We start from the raw sequence: 19,121 nt of genomic DNA on the forward strand, positions 1-19,121 counted from the left end.
GTTTTTTAAAGGTATGTCCCCTGCTGATAATTGAAACCAAAACTCCCAAGGAAGTCTTTAAACATTCAATCTTGATAAGATAAAGCAGTAGCTGTGCTATTAATTTACAGCCTTCTCCCAGTCCCATCATTGACACCCACTGTAAATGAATCCCTCCAGGTGGGTTCTGTTTGTTTCAGTGGAACAGAATTTTCTGTTTTTTGAGTCTGAGAGGTCACTTAGTCTCCACGGGACTGAGATATTTTCTCCAGTGTATTTTTCACATGTGGGCAAGTTACCGCTCTCTTGTGAGCTGAGTCTTGGTGGCCCAAGACTGACCTCCTTGCTGAGAGTTACAAATAGAGGTGTTTAATGCTTATATTCTTTTCAATGGGAAGAATATTATTGAGTCTACTTTCTCAAATATCTTAAAAAGATATAATCCCTGCCTTTTAAGTTTGCCTTCTAAAAAGAAAAAAAAAAGATAAGAAAAAGACAATTGTTCTTAATTTCCAAGGAACTCTGTTAGTAGTCTTTTACTAAGTAAACAGCTGTCTGTCTATTTACACAGAGGCTTAGGTAGTGAGAAGTTTGGCTATTTCCTAGGTATTTGGTTGATAATGATGTGTGGGAAAAGGTTAAAAAAATATATCCTGCATTAATATCTATTTTATCCTTATTTACTGAACAGGAATAGCTTTCCTATGTGAGGTCTTTTTGCCTTGCTGATACCTTGGCTGCTTCTGATAGTGCAAGGATGTGGATGCCACCGGAATATGGGGAACAATGGAATATTTCTGAGTAATGACTTTGGTAAAAACCATTTGTGGTGTGGACTTACATCATCCTACTACATGCAAAAGCTAGACATGTTCATCAAGTTTTCACTTAGGAGCAGCTGTACACAGAGACACATCCAGGCCAATAGGGCTTCTGATTGGCTTTCAGGCTGTCTCCCCAAACCCCCACATGGACAAATGCCATCATCTACTCTTCCTAGATAGACCTAAGTCCTTCTATTTGTCTGTCAATGAATGTGACTTGTGTAACTTGAGTTTTCTAGCCTCCAGAGGTCACTCTTCCATATCATGCCCAAATAAATGCATGCAACTCCTATTTCTAGGACTGGTGTGGGCCCCTGCCTCTCATGGTTCTGCAGAGGCCTGAAGTCCCAGGGGCATCCTTCTTACTACCCTTCCTTTGGTCAAACCTGGCTACTTCCATGTTACCCTCGAGACTAGACGGCACTTTTGGCCCTAACTCTGCCATGCCCTAAACACAGATGTAGGCAAAGTGCAGTCCACCCTTAAGGTTAAAATTCTGACCAGGAGTAGCTTTTGAGCTGTCAAAAGGGCTGCTCCAGCTACTCCTGGACCAGGGGATCAGCACTTTACAGGGGTGTATGAACTGCTGCTGTTTGGGCTGTTTAATCAGTAGCGTGAGAGTTTATAGAGTCAGGTATTGATTTTAAAAAGAGAAGACAGGCACTGCTGTCAGAGTGCACCTGTACTGTCGCACCTTCATTTAGCCCTGTCTGTGAATGCCAGACAGGGAATGGGACTCAAGTTCTCTGCTTTCTGCTTCCCTAGCACTGGCGTTCACTGTAAATGAATCCTTCTGGGTGAGTTGTGCTTATTTTCAGGGAGCAGAATTTGCTGCTCATTAGGACCGTGAGGCTCTTAGAGTCCAAGGTGATTGGAATATTTCCCTCACAGAATTTTTCAATATTTGGCACAGTGGGACAGAAAGAATGACCATTGTTAACCAGATGAGTCTCTTCTATTCTGTGGAACAAAGGTCAGAGGATTGGACCTAGGGAAGCCTGGAATCCCATTCCTGCACTACCTCTGAACAGCGCATCACCAAATGAACTTCAATTTCTTCATCTGTAAAACAGGGGAACATTGGTTTGCTAGGGCTGCCAAAACCAAGTACCAGAGGCTGGTATTTGGCTTAAAAAACAGAATTATTTAACCAAGTGTCATGGTTCTGGAGGCTACAAGTCTAAGATCAAGGTGTCAGCAGAGTTCATTTCCTTGGAGGCCTCTCTCCTTGGCGTGTAGAGGTGTGTCTTCTCCATGTGTCTTCCCGTGGTCTTCCCTCTCTACTTGTCTGATCCCCAATCTCTTCATATGAATCAACGGTCCTATTGTTCCCCTTTAAAGTTTCTATCTCCAAATATAGTCACATTCGGAGGCACTAGGGGTTAGGACTCATTAATTGGGAGGGTTATAGTTCAGCCATCAGGGGGGTGAGATGATGAGGGCCTTAATCAATAGTTTTCTATTAATTCTCTCAGGAGGTGAATGCTCTCAGAAGACTCTAGAGTCCGGGGTGACAAATTGTACTGTTTGCTCTGTTTTGAGAGGTTTCCCAGGCTGTGGGACTTTACATACTAAAAACAGAGGCAGGGCTGGGGTTGTGGCTCAGTTGGTAGAGCGCTTGCCTAGCATGTGTGAGGCACTGGGTTCGATTCTCAGCACCACATATAAGTAAATTAATAAAGGTCAATCAACAACTAGAAAATAATAATAATAATTAAAAAAAAAAGAAAAAGAAAAACAGAGGCAGCCCCAGTCCCTCAGGACAGTTGGTCACCCTGTCAATTCCCATGAAGGGCACAGGGCAGCCCACCTCAGTCAGAGCTGTGCCCCTTCTCTCCCCCTCTGCATCAGCATCATAAGTGAGACGAATTTCACACAAGTGTTTTGTAGCCAAAAATCATTAGAAAATCACCTGTGTTGATGGCCCTAGTGCTTCTCTCTTGTTGCCACATTCTGATTCAAGGTCATTTGCCCACACCAAATTCCAGTCATTTGTCTGAAAACTAATAACGGATGGGAGCAAAAATTTATTTTGTTCTCATTTAGTTTGTGGTTGAAAATGAAATAAAACTGACTTGGGAAATGTCTGCCAAGCCTTGCAGGTTCTGAGGCAGACCATGGTACTCTGCCATTGTGGTGACAGTGGACACTTACTCAGCCTTCCAGATGCTCACTGCCTTCTGTTCTCATCTCCTAACTGGAACAGCAGCTCGGTGAGGTAGTTAGCCTCATACACCACAATGGCCACTGCCCCATGAGGCAGGTGAAGAAGCTGAGGTGCAAAGACGAGTCACTAGTTCATGTCTCACAGCTAGTCAGGGTCAGGATTGTGCCAGCTGTTGGGTTTGAGCATTCCTGTGTCCTAGTACTGAGCCCAGACACAGGTGTCTGTGCTTACGAGGAACAGACACTTCAGTGTAGTGTAAGGAATGACATCTCTGCTGTTGGAATCTTATCTGGGCACCCTCCCCAGCCTGCCAGGCCACCCTCACCTGTTCCTTTTGTAGAAACCCACCCTAGAGCAATGTTTTCAGGTATCAGGGGTATGAAGACCTTTTAGTAAAGAACACTGAATCACATAATAACAGAGTTATTTCCTTGCTAATTAATTCTCCTTCAGCTTTTCTGATGACATCAAGGGAAGTTTGTGCCAACCTTTAATTTCTCTCCATCCTTCAATGATCTCCCTTTTTAATGATCAGCCTTCAGCAGAAGCCCAGGGGCAGTGGCATTAAACATCTATTGTTTTTATTGGAATCATCTTTTTGCAGTTAACTTGGATATGTGGCACATGATATTCATTTTACATTTAGGGTAATGCTATAAAGTGCCTTTAGAGACATTCAAGGGAAAAAGGAAGTAATTTAAAAGTGTTTAGTAACTACAAGCACAGATGATGGACAGATATTGCAAAAATTGTGAACATCTGGTGAGAAAGATTGATTTTGTGAAGCACTGGATGGGAGGAGAGGTTGCAGTTTCTGAGAGTCTTGAAACCAGCACATGAAAGGCTTGTTTGAACAGTGGACCTTTCAGGGTCAGTGCCTCAGCCCAGGGAGGCTTAGTCAGGGCCCTTGCGGTATTGCTTGTGGGCACCTTGGAGAGGAGTGTGCCCCTTTTTTTCCTATTTTTAATTTATTTTTATTTTTTTAAGTTGTAGATGGACACAATATCTTTATTTTATTTGTTTGTTTTTTATGTGGTGCTGAGAATCAAACCCAGGGCCTTGCACAAGCTAAGTGATTGCTCTACCTCTGAGCCACAACCCCAACCCCTAGTGTGCCTTTTTAAAAAATGTTTTTTATTATTTTTGAAAAGCCCCCATTAGACAAGGTGGGGAAAAGGAAAACAAACAAACAAACAAACAAAAACTCTGGTACCAGATGGAAGATCTCAGTTTTGAGAGAATGCAGTCTAGAAAATCAAAATTGGAAATCCATATGCAACAAAATGAAGTTAAGCCCCTGTCTTTCACCATGCACAAAACTGAACCTAAAATGGATCAAGGACTTAGGAATACAACCACAGACTCTGCATCTAATAGAAGAAAAAATAGGCCTTAATCTTCATCATGTAGGATTAAGCCCCAACTTCCTTAATAAGACTCCTGTGGCGCAAGAATTAAAACCAAGAATCAATAAATGGGATGGAATCAAACTAAAAAGTTTCTTCTCAGCAAAAGAAACAATCTGTGAGATGAATAGAGAGCCTACATCTTGGGAGCAAATCTTTACCCCTCACACATCAGATAGAGCACCAATCACTAGGCTATATAAAGAACTCAAAAAGCTAAACACCAAAAAATCAAATAACCCAATCAATAAATGGGCCAAGGACCTGAAGAGACACTTCAGAAGATGATGTAAAATCAATCAACAAACACATGAAAAAATGTTCATCATCACTAGCAATTAGAAAAATGCAAATCAAAACCACTCTAAGATTTAATCTCACTCCAGTCAGAATGGCAGCTATTATCCATACAAACAACAATAAGTGTTGGCGAAGATGTGGAGGAAAAAAGCACACTCTTTCATTGCTGGTGGGACTGCAAATTGGTGCAGCCAATCTGGAAAGCACTATGGAGATTTCTTGGAAAATTGGGAATGGAGCCACCATTTAACCCAGCTGTCCCTCTCCTCAGTCTATACTCAAAGGACTTTAAAAAAGCATACTGCAGTGATGCAGCCACATGAATGTTTATAGCAGCTCAATTCACAATAGTTAAACTATGGAACCAACCTTGATGCCCTTCTATAGATGAATAGATTTTTAAAAATGTGGCATATGTACACAATGGAATATTACTCAGCAATAAAAGGAATAAAATCATGACATTTGCAGGTAAATGGATGGAGTTAGAAAAGGTAATGCTAAGTGAAGTTAGCCAATCCCCAAAAAACCAAATGCTGAGTGTTTTCTTTGATATAAGGAAGCTGATTCATAGTGGAATACAGAGAGGGAGCATGGGAGGAATAGACAAACTCTAGATAGGGCAGAGGGGTGGGAGGGAAAGGGAGGGGGCATGGGGTAATTAATGATAGTAGAATGTGATGATCATTATTATCCAAAGTACATATGTGAAGACATGAATTGGTGTGAATATACTATGTATACAATCAGAGATATGAAAAATTGAGCTCTATATATGTAATAAGAATTGTAATGCATTTGGCTGTCATATATAAATGAAAAATAAATTTAAAAAGAGTTTGAAAGCAAAAAAAAAAAAAAAGAAAATCATTAGAAATGCAAACTGGGATCTCAGTAGGAGGCACCAAGCCAAAGGGTGGGGGTTGGTTGCCATGGCTCTTGCTATTGGAGCCTGGGAATCCTGCCCATGGGATCTAAAGGCAGACCAGACTTAAGACCCTCACCCAGCCTTAGAACAAGAAAACTTGAAGGGTTTTTTCCACAGACTATGTCTTGGGTGACTTTGCCTGTTGAGCTTGCTGTTGGTACTTAACTCTATGGAGCTATGTCCTTGGTAAACAGGGCACTGTCAACTAAGGCATAGTGAATTGACATACCCTGTGAACCCCTCCCTGTGATTCATACATGAGGCTCTTGCTATATGAATGGGATCTGAGATTGGCTCATGTTTCATAGGCCCAAAGACCTACCAGCAATGGGTGTTATGTGTGGATGTGTCTGGTACATCCAATAATTTTCTTTGACTTTGCACACAGAGGTTAGGCATTGGTTTCCAGTGGCCACCAGGGAACCCTGGTCAAGCTTACTGTATCCTTGGGACAAAGGTTTTTAGACTTGCAGTTTTTAACCTACTTTCCCGGGCAGCAGCCATCACTCTCTGCCTAGCCAGACAACTGCCCAGTCATGATCAGCACCTCCTTGTTGGAACTTTTACTCTCTTCTGTAGCATGTAGATCATCTCCACTTTGAGAGCTGTATTTTTAGGGTGTGTCAGAGCATTCTTAAGAATGCTTCTTGTTGGGCTTTCAGTCTACTTAAAATAGGAAAGGGAAATAGAAAAGAAAAAGTAACAAAAATCACTGGTTAAGAAACAAATATTTGTGTTTTCAAAGCCCACTGGCTCTGATCCTGTAATCAATTGTCGGACATAACAAACTTTCTCTCCACCAGGAAACATCTATATGGATTATTTCATTACAACTCCATGATGCTTGGTCTTGAATCATTTCCGGATCCCACAGACACCTGGGAAATTATAGAGACCATTGGTAAAGGCACATATGGCAAGGTCTACAAGGTCACTAATAAGAGAGATGGGAGCCTGGCTGCAGTGAAAATTCTGGACCCCATCAGTGTAAGTCACTGTACTAAGCTATAACCACATACTGCATACGGAGAAGCTGGGCCTTCGAAGAGTTGTCCTGAACTGTTATCTCTGTGTTGGCCAGTCATTGGCTGCACCCTGCCCCTGGGAGGGAGCATGGCTTTGGGGGAGGCAATTAACTATAGTTGGGGAGAATTTCTAGTGTTTTTTTCTAGTGGGGAGAATTTCTCGTGTTTCAGGGCACATTTTCAACTGATTTTAGGGATAGTTTTCATGAAAGCTGACAGAAATCTCAAAATAGGTCATGGTTTGTCAGCTCTTCTGAAGGAAGGGACTCTTCTTGGAGTTAAAACTTTACTTGGCTTTTGTTTCTTTCTATTTGACCGTTGGTTTGGTTTTGGCCCTCTGGGCTCTTCAAAAATTACTCTCTTGGAAAGAGTGATGTATTTCACTCCTAGTTTCCCTGTAGGTCACAAAGTGACCTGGACTTGTGATATTTGATCATCCTAGGTTGACATCTTATTTCAGAGCACTGGAGTTAGAATGCTCCATGCCTTTTTGCACATTGAACTTGTGTGTGACATATCCTGTGTTAGGTCCCTTCAAGATACTTCTGCTTAACTGCTTTAAAAATTTAGACTTTTTTCAATAAAAAAGGATATTTATAATAGTATCATTAAGAAAAAGAGAATGTCATAAAGAAATATTAATGAATTAATAACTGCAAGATTTAAATCAGGATCTGAATCTCTGTTGTTAGGTTTTTTGAAGATAAGGTAATGATGACATTAAAAGTATACTTGTTTTATTAATCGATTCAGCATGATGCCGTATGTGGGCCTTTCTCTGCACTTTGGTCTTTATCCAGTGTGTGTGTTTTTCTTACTTCGTTTAGGATATGGATGAAGAAATTGAGGCAGAATACAACATTCTGCGGTTTCTTCCAAATCACCCCAATGTTGTAAAGTTTTATGGGATGTATTACAAGGCGGATCACTGTGTGGGAGGACAGCTGTGGCTGGTCCTGGAGGTAAGAAGCTCCTGTTGGGTAACCATTGATTCATACAGAATGCCAGGGGCAAGCAGATACTTCAGTAGTGTTTTAAGGTACATGTTGGAGGAGCAGGTCTCTCCTGTGTGACACAGATACCTTACCTGATGTGGAATTCTCTCCAGTTCTCACAGGTAGGCTGCATACTGAGAAAATTTTTATTCTTGTTTCTCTCCTCAAAAGTTTAATCATCTTTTCATCTGCTAGAGAGCAAATACAGGAATCCAATTGGAAAAGATTATTTTGTTCCCTAGACTACAAACAATTCTTAGAATATTGTCCAATTAATTGCAACTCATTTTTAAAATTTATAAACCCAAGAGGTTCTTGGCTTACCATGTTTGGACTGGCTCATCTGCGTTCATTAGTCCTCATCATAGATTGGATTTCCTGCAAACTGACTCTGAGAGTTGCATATAGAAGGCTTATTGGAGAATTCTGGAAGAGGGATAGGTTTGGAAGAAAGCGTGGAAGGCAGATGTGGCAAGATAGACATTGAACTGAGATGTGGTTGTAACCAAGGCCTCAGCAGATTCTCTGAGGAAGTAGAGAGCTGGGTCTTCAAAGAGTTGTCCTGAACTGTTATCTCTATCTTGGCCAGTCATTGGCTGCACCCTGCCCCTGGGAGGGAGCATGGCCTTGGGGGAGGCAGTTAACTGTAGTTGGGGAGAATTTCTAAGAGGGGTGCATCTGGGAGCTGAGAGCGGGGAGAAGGAGATACTCCTAGCAGCATCTGCTGTCAAGAGGGAATTTGAAGGGACAGCACTGTATCCACTAGAGCCCTCCATTTTCTCTCCTTTGTAGGCAGGAATGAATGTGTGTATCTGGATGCAAAAGGGTCAATTCCCCAAACTCCAATTCTCCATGGGACTAAAATAACAAGGACAATGGGACAGGCCTCTCACCTCATTTTCACCAGGCCCACCCTGATTTGTTCTGGACTTCGGCCCTCTGACAGCAGATGTTGCAGTCATAGCACCTCAGGTGTGGCCAAGGTAGCCAGGAAGGACCTTGGCAGATGAGAAGGCACCATGAGAGAGTGCCCTGTGCTTATGCCCCCCCCCCACCCCGCCAGCTTCCTCTTGTTTTTTTCAGGGTGACCACAGGCAGATAATGAGGCTGCCCTGAGACACTGAATTAGTTATACCTTAGCAATCCAGTATGCTGACATTTAGACTTTTGCTGGTTGTTTTGGCTCATCCCAGAGCTGATTGATGGGATACTGAATGGGCTCAGTCTTTTCTGTCCCATGATGGGCCCCCTAAATCAGGTTGCTGGATGCTTGGGTGTACTCAGAACCACTGAGTCTTATACAAACACAAGATTTCTGGACTTCCAACAGATTTTCTTCAGTTCAATCCTTTGGTGTTCAGTTCAGGGACAGAGGCCCAGGGAGCAGAGCAACATGCCTTCAGTCACATAACCAGCTGGATGCCAGAACTGGAGGGAAAGCCTCTGTGTTAGTCAGTTTTTTGTTACTATAACAAAAGACCTCAGATACAGAAGCTTAAAAGAGGATAGGTTTATTTGGTCCAAAGTTGTAGAGGTTTTAGTCTATGGCTGATTGGCCGGTTGCTTTTGGGCCTGTGAAGAGGCAGTACCTCATGGTGGGAGCACATGGTGGAGGAGGCTGCTCACCTATGGTTGCTAGGAAGAAAAAGAGAAAGAGGAAGGGCCATGGCCCCCAATATCCCCTTTGAGAGCATGCCTCCAACTAGGTCCCAGCTCCTATGGGTCCCACCAGCTCCAATAACACCAAGGGCTGGTGACCAAGCTGTCAACATGTGGTTCTTTGGGGAAGGCTTCTCAGAACCATAGCACCACGCTCCAGCCTGCTCTGTCATCCCCTGTGCTGCGTGTGATGTTGGGGGGTATGGAAACACACAATTGGGGTCTTCAGTTGGGATCATGACATTTCCTGACCACACACACAGAGCTGAGTGACAGTGACAGGCCACAGAGAGCACCCTTGCTTGCTGTGTTGCTCCATTGCAGCTTTTTAAGGTGTGCTTTAGAAAATGCACACAACAGAATCACCGTCTGTTCAGTATTGTTCTCCTCATCCTGTGCATTGAGATTAAATTTATGTTGCCTTTGCTCTTTCCTTGCTGAATGTGGTGAAAGGACGCGTGAGGAGCTATTCTACACGGCAATTTTAGAGGATAGGAAAATGTTATTAATAACTCCCTTAAATCACCCCTACTCTGAAAACAAAAGCAAATAAAAATGTCATTTCTGAAATTCATTCCTCATTTGTTAGTAGAAAGCAAACAAAAGCTCCCTTTCATGATAGACACCATATATTAGAAAGGTATGGAGAGAAAACATATATAATGTTGTGGAAAATTTGCGAGTGTTTTATGTTAAGTGAATATTAAATTCTTAAACATCTGTAAGTCCTATTGTCTTTCACCTTAATAAAATGTAATAAGGAATTAAACCTTTGAGCAAAACACAATACTCAGAAAGAATATCTAATATGTGCAAAGCCATGAACTATATTTTCTCTTTCTCCTTTTAGAGTAATGCCTTGACAGGTAGAAGCTATTCATTTTAGCATGAATCAAATGTTCAACTTTAGTGAACAAAATAGCACTGAAAATTGAGAATGCTGTAAATAAGGCTGGAAAGAAAGAAAAGGAAAACTTTGTTTTTAAGCCAGGTTAAAAAAATTAGGTTCATAAAAATCTGACCCCCTTTCCTGAAATCTAAGGATAACTTCAGTATCTAGGTATGTAGAGTCAAAGTGGGGGTGTGTGTCTGTTCAGTGTTTGCTTTTACATGTGGCCCTAGGAGGTCCAGTCTAGGTCTGAATATCATTGGAAGTGTTAGAAATCAAACCATTGTCACCCACTGATACTGACCTGGAAAGTCCAGAAGGTTAACAAATCAGAGTTTTAGCAGGACTCTAATGGAGGGAACAGGACTGGTAGGTTCTGATGGGCCACAGACAGGAAGCACTGAAGTATTGAACCCTGACTTAGACAGTAGCTTCTGGCAAGTCTGGAATGAGAGTCACTGGAGATGGGGAGTCAAGATGATGGACAGAACACTTGGATGGAAGAAATGTGACAGAGTAGCATCCTGCATGCATTTGCTCTGTGTGCTCATAAAAGATGGCTAAGAAGCTGAGGTGTGGCAGTGATCCTGCTCACCCTACGTGTGCCTATGGAGGCTGAGATGGGAGGTGGGAGCTTCAGAGCCAACCTACCTCTTGTGGTATGAGCATCTCCCTCTGATGCAACTCTAGGTTGTCAAGTGACATGGTTTTCATTTGTCTGCTTGCAAGCCAGTGGCTACCTGGTACCCATGATCTATCCCCTCACAGGGGGAAAATGTGCTGCTCTGGACTGAGATAGGGATTGTGTCCAACATGACACTTCCTGAGTCATCTTCTAGGGTAGTTTTGACTCTGACGTTTGCTTTATGTTCTCTGTAGAACCTAATAGTCCTGAAATACCTTGATCTTGACTGCCTAGTGAACAAAATAGCACTGAAAAGAAATTCTTTTTTTTTTTTTTCTGCCATCTGACTGAGCCACATCAAATGGGTAGGCACAGAAGCTGCTTGACAGTTGGAACCTGGGCTGGGACAAAAGTCTGGAGATTGTGTGCACGGGCCATTCTTTAATGATGTGAAAGAGAGTTGACGGCTTATTGAGCAAGGAATATTTTATTGCTTGAAATTATGACTGTCCTAACAAATGCACATACTGTGAATCAATATTCAACGTGTTTTGGAAAATAGATGTGGAATGTAAATGATTTTTCTATTTTTCTTGGTTTGGAGTAAACTGCTCATTAAATTCTAAATGCATCCAGCTGCCACATTTCTGAATGCTGAGGGCGTAGGGAGGAACTGCAGGGATGGAGACACACCTCTGTACTTGAATCTGATGGCTGGCAAAGTGGGTGGGAATGAAGGGCTTATGTGCCAACCCTCTGGGCTGGGGCAGGAGGCTTGGTTGCCTTCTTCCAACTCTAAGGGGATTTTTTTTTTTAATTTGGTGAATTTAAATATAATTCTTGTCATGTCCATTTCACTGAACACCTACTCTGGATAGATAATTATGAGTATGTACCTGCATACCTGCATTTTTTTTTTTAATATCCAATTGACTAAAGTGTTTTTTCTATAACCCGCAGGCTGCACTTTACAAACCTTGCTGGTGGGCTTGTCAACTTCACAGGACAGCTTCCTTTAAAGGTGCCCTGAGCAGTTTAATTATACATTTCTGTGGATTCTGGGAAGTCAGATAGCTCTTAAACTCTGACATTTAGTGAACAAAAGGCGCTTCCTGAGTAAGATCCCTTTGTTGTTTTGAAATCCACAGCTGAGTTTTGATCCTGCTGACAAATAACTGCTCTTAATCCCTTAATGGGTTCTGAGGCTCTGAGGAAAGTTTGTAAATTGGCTACCACCTAAAATATGGTTCAAAAGGCCCTAAATAGCAAATTCAGCCACACGTAGGGTAGGGAAGGAGAAAGGAGGAACAAGGGAAGATTATAGGCCTGTATTTAGCTTGGGTCTTTACCTAGCTTTGAATTTAAGTTTTCTCTTGGTAAAATTTCAATACTGCATTTGTAATTCAAGGAAGTGTGTGCCTCCCCTAGATGGGAGTCAGGCTGGGGAGTGCCCTGACAAGTGCACTGTCCTGTCTTGCATTCCTGTTACTCCTTTGCTCTGGAGGAGGAAAGGGTGTTGAGATTTCTCTCAGTCTCCCAGCATCTGCAGACTCTTGTCTCTTCTTCACCTTCCACATCCAGTGGATCAGAAGTTTCTGTTCATTCCACCTCATGAGAGCCTCCCAAACCTGCCTTGTCCTTGTTATCCTCCTGACTTGACTTTTTGACCCTTCCTCCCTCAATGGCTTCAGCATCTCCTGATGGATACCCAGGTCTTTCTTCTTCCATCCATGCTTCAATCTACTGCCTGAGTCATCTTTCTAGAATACAAATCTGAACACTGAGACCCTTTGCCTAAAAGCTTAGTTTCCTTATCTAATGATATGTCATACTATTAAAAATAGACCTAGAAAAATAAAGCCCATAGTCCTTAGAAGGGCATATCTGTCATTCATTCCTGTCCCCCACCTTCTTTCCCTCTCTCCCTAACCCAGGATCCTTGCCCCCTTTGTCCCAAGAATAGCAGTGTTTAGAATTCATAAGCACATGCATGCAAACGCACACACACACCTCCCACCACCACTTTCCTGTTTCCTTTATTTGTACGGGATGTTTACAGACTTCTTTTCCTAGGGTACTCTTCTCTTTCTTACCCTCCTGCTCCAAATTCATTTGTCCTTCAGACTTACAAATGTTATGGCCTTCAGAAGAATTTCCCAGGCCAACCCCTTATGGTCACCCCTTATCAGAGTTCAGTTTTCCCTCTTTGGTGCCAACATGCTCCTAGGCACACCTATCATTCCTCAGCCCCATACCCAGTTTCTCATGTGTCCATTTCTAGGTGTTGAACCCTTCGAGGCTAGGGATTGTGCTGTATTTGTGATTGAGTAATAGCTTATAAACTGGCCAGTCACAGACTATTGGGAACAAAGAGGTGCACATTGAATATCATTTGTCCTTTCAGAGTCATGGAAGGCAGCTAGAATTGAAAGAATACAGAGTTCCTCAAAAGGTGGTGTTACCCTGTTTTTTTTGCCATTATAACAAAATACTTGAGATAACTAATTTATAAAGAGAAAAGGGTTATTTGGACTCACAGTTTTAGAGGTTCCCATCCATGATTAGCTAGACCCATTGCCTTTAGGCTTCTGGTGGGGATGCAGGTTAGCAATGGTGAGGAGCAGGTGACAGAGCACACACCTCAAGTCATGGCTAAGGAAGCAAATGAGAAAGAGGAATGGAAAGGATCCTACAACCCACCCCCCCCATTTCTGTGTGTGTGTGTGTGTGTGTGTCTTTATCTTCACTGACCTTAGGGCCCTTCCTCCTAAAGGTCCCCAGCACCTCCCAATAGCACCAGCTGGGGACCAAGCCTTTAACATATGGGCTTTTGGGGGACATTCAACTTCTGTATGATTAGAGCAAAGATATGATGCAGGCAGTCAACATTAGGGACATTAGAGGCATCCTGTTAGTCTGACATTGGTAGACAGTAGATTCTAAAGTCACTTCCTATAATCCCAAACTGGACCATCATAGTCTTTAATGCATTTCATTGCTTTTAGGATCCCTCCTAAGTAATTCCCAAGAGATAATAATTTTATGTTTGTTTTAAAGATTCTCTAATTCTATATTAGATTTGTAGTCACAATATGTCACTTAATGAGCAATTTATGATGGATTGTGCCAAACCCAAACCTGCACATTGACTTCTGGGGTTAGCAAAAATTATCCTTGAAAAACTCTTAAATTGCTGAGAAAGTACAATATACCTGCTTTCTGTACTCATACTTCACTGATATAAAACAAAGTCATAAAGTAAAATCTTACAGTGTTTTAAATTATAGGGACAGAGAGATGCTTAAAGTTGCTGGAAAAGCTAAAGTTGAATACGAGAAGGCCAAGTGCACCTATGACATAACTCTACCCCCATAAACCTGACACGCATTGATTGGCACATCTAGAAAGAGCTACTGATCAGGTTTCTGATGTCTGCAGTGCATCACTGAAAATCACTGAAATTTATTTCCTGTTGGTTATCAAGGGCATCTATCTTGCCTCTTCCAGTCCTTTCTTATCCTCAAAATGAACATTTGAACAAAAAAAGAAAAAAGAATAATATGCACATCAGATGAAAAATATCCAGTAAGCCACCATGATTTCTTAATAAGCTTTGCCTGCAAAAATTCTAAATAATAATTTGTGCTTTCATGTTTTACTTGACAATTAAAAAGTCAGCTTTTTTGGGTGAACACTTTGGCTCATAAATCCTTACCTTGAATAAAGAACACAAGTGCACACAGAGCTAGATTTGACTGGCTATTGAAAATTTGAAGTCTAATTACTCCAGGATGGAGTTTGTGATCGGCAATTTTACTATGTTGAGTGAGTAACCAGTGGGATTCCTTCCTAATTGACATTTCTTTCTTTCTTTCTTTCTTTCTTTCTTTCTTTTTTTCTACTCCTCCTTTGTGCCTGGCACCTCTCACCACAGCTTTGTAACGGGGGCTCTGTCACTGAGCTGGTCAAAGGCCTTCTCAGGTGCGGCCAGCGACTGGATGAAGCCATGATCTCCTACATCTTGTATGGGGCTCTCTTGGTAAGAATGTTCTTTGAGCTGGGGATGGCAGCTGGTGGGACAAGTGGTCCATCACGTGGGGCCTCATTGTATCTTAATGACAGGGAAAGTGCCATTTAATATGCAAGGGATATTGACAAAAAGAAAGTGGAGTCAAATGTGGACTTTGATTAGACTTTGTAATAGTGGGGTAATTGCTTTAAAATAAGCGTGTAAATCTCCCCTTCCTCTCTCCTGGTGGCCATGCAGGGCCTTCAGCATTTGCACAACAACCAAATCATCCACCGGGATGTGAAGGGGAACAACATTCTTCTGACGGCAGAAGGAGGAGTCAAGCTTGTTGACTTTGGTAATGACTGTGTGTCATTTGTTTTCTTGATGTGTGCAGTTTAGCCAAAGGGGACAATTTACTGCAATCTCAGAAGACTGACGCCTCTCTGCTACACCACAGGCTGAAGGACTTCTCCAGTCAAACGCAGGCTGTGGAGTGGGGGGCTGACCAGATGGATCACCCTAGGAGATGCTGTTTGTTAATCGATTTTCAGCTTTACTAGCAATTTTATTAAAGATAGAAAATAAAAGTGTTGCAAAAAAAAATAAACAAAAAGAACTTGCTGGGATAGTTTTTGGTTTTCTGCTAAGAATTTCACATCTCAGGGCAATTGTTTATAATTTGCATTTTTGTCATCTCTTCTTTTGCATATGAAAAGAGAAAGCAGTTTGGTTTTTCAAAGGACTTTCACTAGCCTTAGGCATACTTATTCCCTGTGAGCAGAAGGTAGGATAGTCCTTTGGGCCTCAGAGCTAACATCTCTTTAAATTGTGATTATTGCTGCAACACATGAGGATGGTAGGACTGAAAACATTAAGGGGAAATGGAAGGATGGGAGGAAATGCAGACAATGTCACCTGAGGCCAGAGAACTGAAATATCTTTTCACAACATTTAGACGTTGATATTGGCAAACCAACAAACCATTTGGTTTTCCATTTTAGGTTTATGGGCTGGTTTATTCTTATAAATGAGTTCAATACTAGTTAGTTCCTTAGGGTCATTGCTACAAACGATGAAAAAACATTTAGATAATATTTCAAAATGTTATCAATATCATCATAATAAAAATAAGACTAACAATTTTGAGTATTCATCATTTTATTGGTAAGAAAGAATTTGGCATAAAAATATGTCAGTGAATCATTTGCTTTTCAGAAGAAATTACTTAAAAGCAAATGAAGTTCTTCCAGGTGTATTCATCTGTTTACAAAACAAATAAGCAAAGAAAAATAGCAAGGGAATACTTTGTTCTTATGCTCCTCTCTGAATAGGAGGAATCGAGCTTCAACATTGTGCTGTGTGTGTAGCAGAGATATATTTTCCACGTGGTCCAGAGGGCAGTGCATATGTTGGGAGGCAAGTAGCCTGCAAGGAGGCAGTTAAGGATGAATACTGATTTATCCACTCACAGAACTTTGCGATTTGCCCAAGGGTAACTCTTCTCAGTTTCTCCAGTAGAAGGTTTTTAATGTCCAATTGTGGCAAAACAAATTTCTAGAAATTGAAACCAGATAGCCATAGTGGTTACTACCAAAATTGTTGTGGCAGTCTTAGTAAAGTGGGAAATTATCTGTCGCAAATAGAGTTTAAAGAGCCTTCTTGCTGGGAGCACTGGTGCATGCCTGGAGGCCCAGCTTCTTAGAGGCTGAGGCCAGAGGAAAAGGTGAGCCCAGGATTTCCAAGACCAACCTGGGCAATAAAGCAAGACCCCATCTTTTGGATATAGCAAGCAGCTATAAAAACAAACACCCACGGGTCCTTGGAAAATCTAGGCCTCCCCCTCAGGGCTGTATCCTTCACTAATGAATACAGTCCACGTTCTGTCAGTGGCATCCCTTGTCGTTCTGTTTAGGGCTGTGTTAGACGTCTGCTGGTATAAAATAATACCTGACCATTGTGAACACGCTGGTCCTCTTATTTGGTCTTAAGAAGAACCTTCTACGTTAGGTGTGGCTGTTTGTTGTCATTATCTGTTTAAGGTTGAGACAACTGAGACTCAAGCTGAGGCAGTCACACCTCAGTAAAGGGCATAATTGGGATAGAAAATGGGTCTCCCAACTCCTAACTCAGTGTAGCTTTAATTTCTACCTTATTTACCATGGTGTAGAGAAGAGAGTTAGAGGACATTGGAATTATATTAAAATTCAGGTCCTCAGCATTGAGCTTCAGATAATAACGTTACTGTCAATTTCTCTTTCCATTTGAAAAACATAACTTTCTTGCCAAGTTTCCAGGCTTCTAGGCAAGATAAAGCTCTGAAATCTTTTTATGTCTACACTGATGCTTTATTATAGATAATATATGCCAATCTTCCTCTTCCATAAAATGAAGCACCTTATTAAGAAAGAAATCACCTGAACTGGGAAATATAATAGGAAGATATTTTGGGTTGATCCTAGATATTGATATTTTTCTTTTGATTCCAAATTTGCAATGATATGGTAGGAATATTCATTAGAAAAACGTCTGATGATTCTACCTAATGATAGAATGATAAATGCTCTAAAGGCTTAGCAAACTATAGTTCATGGTCAAATATGACCTACCTCCTATTTTTTGTATGGCCCATGAGCTAAGAATGACTTTTTATATTTTTAACTAATTGGAAAAAACCAAAAGAATATATTGAGATATAAAAATTTCTGAAATTCAGATTTCAGCATCCATAAATAAAATTTTATTGGAGTGAAGCCAAACTCACCCAGCTACGTGTTTTGTGTGGCTCTTTAGCCTTCCAACAGCAGAGCTGAATAGTAGTGATAGAGGTCAGATGGCCCATTGAGCCTAAAATATTTACTATCTGGTCCTTCAAAAAGCAATTGTCAATGCCTAATCTGGAATCATCATCTACTCACTGCCAAATTCTGATACCTGTTTCTTTTAGGTGTCTCAGCTCAACTTACCAGCACACGATTAAGGAGAAACACATCAGTTGGCACCCCGTTCTGGATGGCCCCTGAGGTAAGCAAGGTGTATCTAGTTCTTTATGTTGTTGAGTGCCTGGATACTGTGGATTTTTATGGGTGAGTTATATGTTCTCCAAATTTTTCAGGAAGAAGGAATTCCTGTATCTTCATAAAGAGTTGTAGTAAGTTCTAGTATTTCTGGTAAGAGTTCTATTTTTGGTGAGTGATGCTGATAAGGCTTGATCTCAGAAGCAAGATTAAGTCACAACTAGATCATAAGGGACCTTCATGCAGTTAGAAGAAGGTGCCCCCTCCAGGAGATGCAGACCTCTCCAGGGTCATGGCTGGGAAAGTCCATCCAATCTTTGTCTAAGAAAAGGTCACCTTCCCTGGATGGGTGCAGCTCATACAAGTGACCCATGGCTTGACAACAAGCCTCATTTCAGTGTCAACTAGTCTACGGAGCTCTAAGTAGTGGCCCTAGTTGTTTTCTGTTGCCACGTACGTAGCAAATCTCCTGCACTTTGTTAGTTCTCTGCACTAAAACATGGGATTTGGTCCTATCTCAGTTCTGGCCGCATCACAAAACTCTCTGGGAAATGACACAGGTGGAAGTTTGGGGAACCTTTGAGCTAGATAAGACACACCTTGAAATGCCAGTGTATTCTGCTTATCAGGTCAGTGTTTGATTCTAAAGTCCCCAGGCCTCCTCTGTGGAAGTAAGCAAAGGCTCTCTAAATACGAGGGTGCAGGCAGCCACCTCCCTAGATGTTTTTCCATCTCCTCTGTGCATTTGGACAGCCTTCTGTGTCACTGCCAAGGTGGTCTCCTCACTCAGGGATTGCTTCACACTGATCTCTGCTCAGATTCCTTCAGTGGTTCCCACTTGTCAGTGGCCTGTTTCAGGAGTGAGTAATGGGTCCAAACACCTGAAAAAGAAAACCCTGACATATTGCAGTGTTTACTACAATCTCTGTGTTTCTCAGATAGGCTCGCTTCTTGTCACATACCTACAGAACTATAAAACCCAAAGAAAAGAAGTATATTATGAAAAAACTACAAAGCCAGTGACATGACATTAATGAGACAAATGACACTGTTTGTGAATCTCTATTGTCTTTGACCATGTAATCGCCTTTCAGAGAAGGACCACATGGGCTGAGTCTGGCAAACCTACTGTCGCCCACATGTGGTGACCAGCTGTGTTTAGCCAGTATGATCTCTTTGTTCAAATTGCACCTCCTCTGACCTCCAACTGTTGCCAGATTAATAATAAACAATACAGTCACCAGAATTAAATGGCAAAGGATCTGGAGTGTGTTTTAACTCCTCCTCCCATTATCATT

At 41.6% G+C, this 19,121-nt stretch overlaps 1 protein-coding gene across 1 annotated transcript in view; it reads left to right on the plus strand.

Moving 5' to 3' along the window:
• The window catches only part of Myo3b (myosin IIIB), a 425,075-nt gene that overhangs the window by 12,181 nt on the left and 393,773 nt on the right, over positions 1–19,121 (plus strand). The window contains exons 2-6 of the mRNA XM_015478942.2: positions 6,408–6,591; positions 7,457–7,591; positions 14,732–14,836; positions 15,065–15,164; positions 17,754–17,830. Coding sequence (XP_015334428.2) covers positions 6,408–6,591; positions 7,457–7,591; positions 14,732–14,836; positions 15,065–15,164; positions 17,754–17,830 — 601 coding nt within the window. The remainder of the gene's footprint in view (positions 1–6,407; positions 6,592–7,456; positions 7,592–14,731; positions 14,837–15,064; positions 15,165–17,753; positions 17,831–19,121) is intronic.

The sequence above is a fragment of the Marmota marmota genome, unplaced genomic scaffold (assembly GCF_001458135.2).
Source record: "Marmota marmota marmota unplaced genomic scaffold, marMar, whole genome shotgun sequence".
Lineage (NCBI taxonomy): Eukaryota > Metazoa > Chordata > Mammalia > Rodentia > Sciuridae > Marmota > Marmota marmota.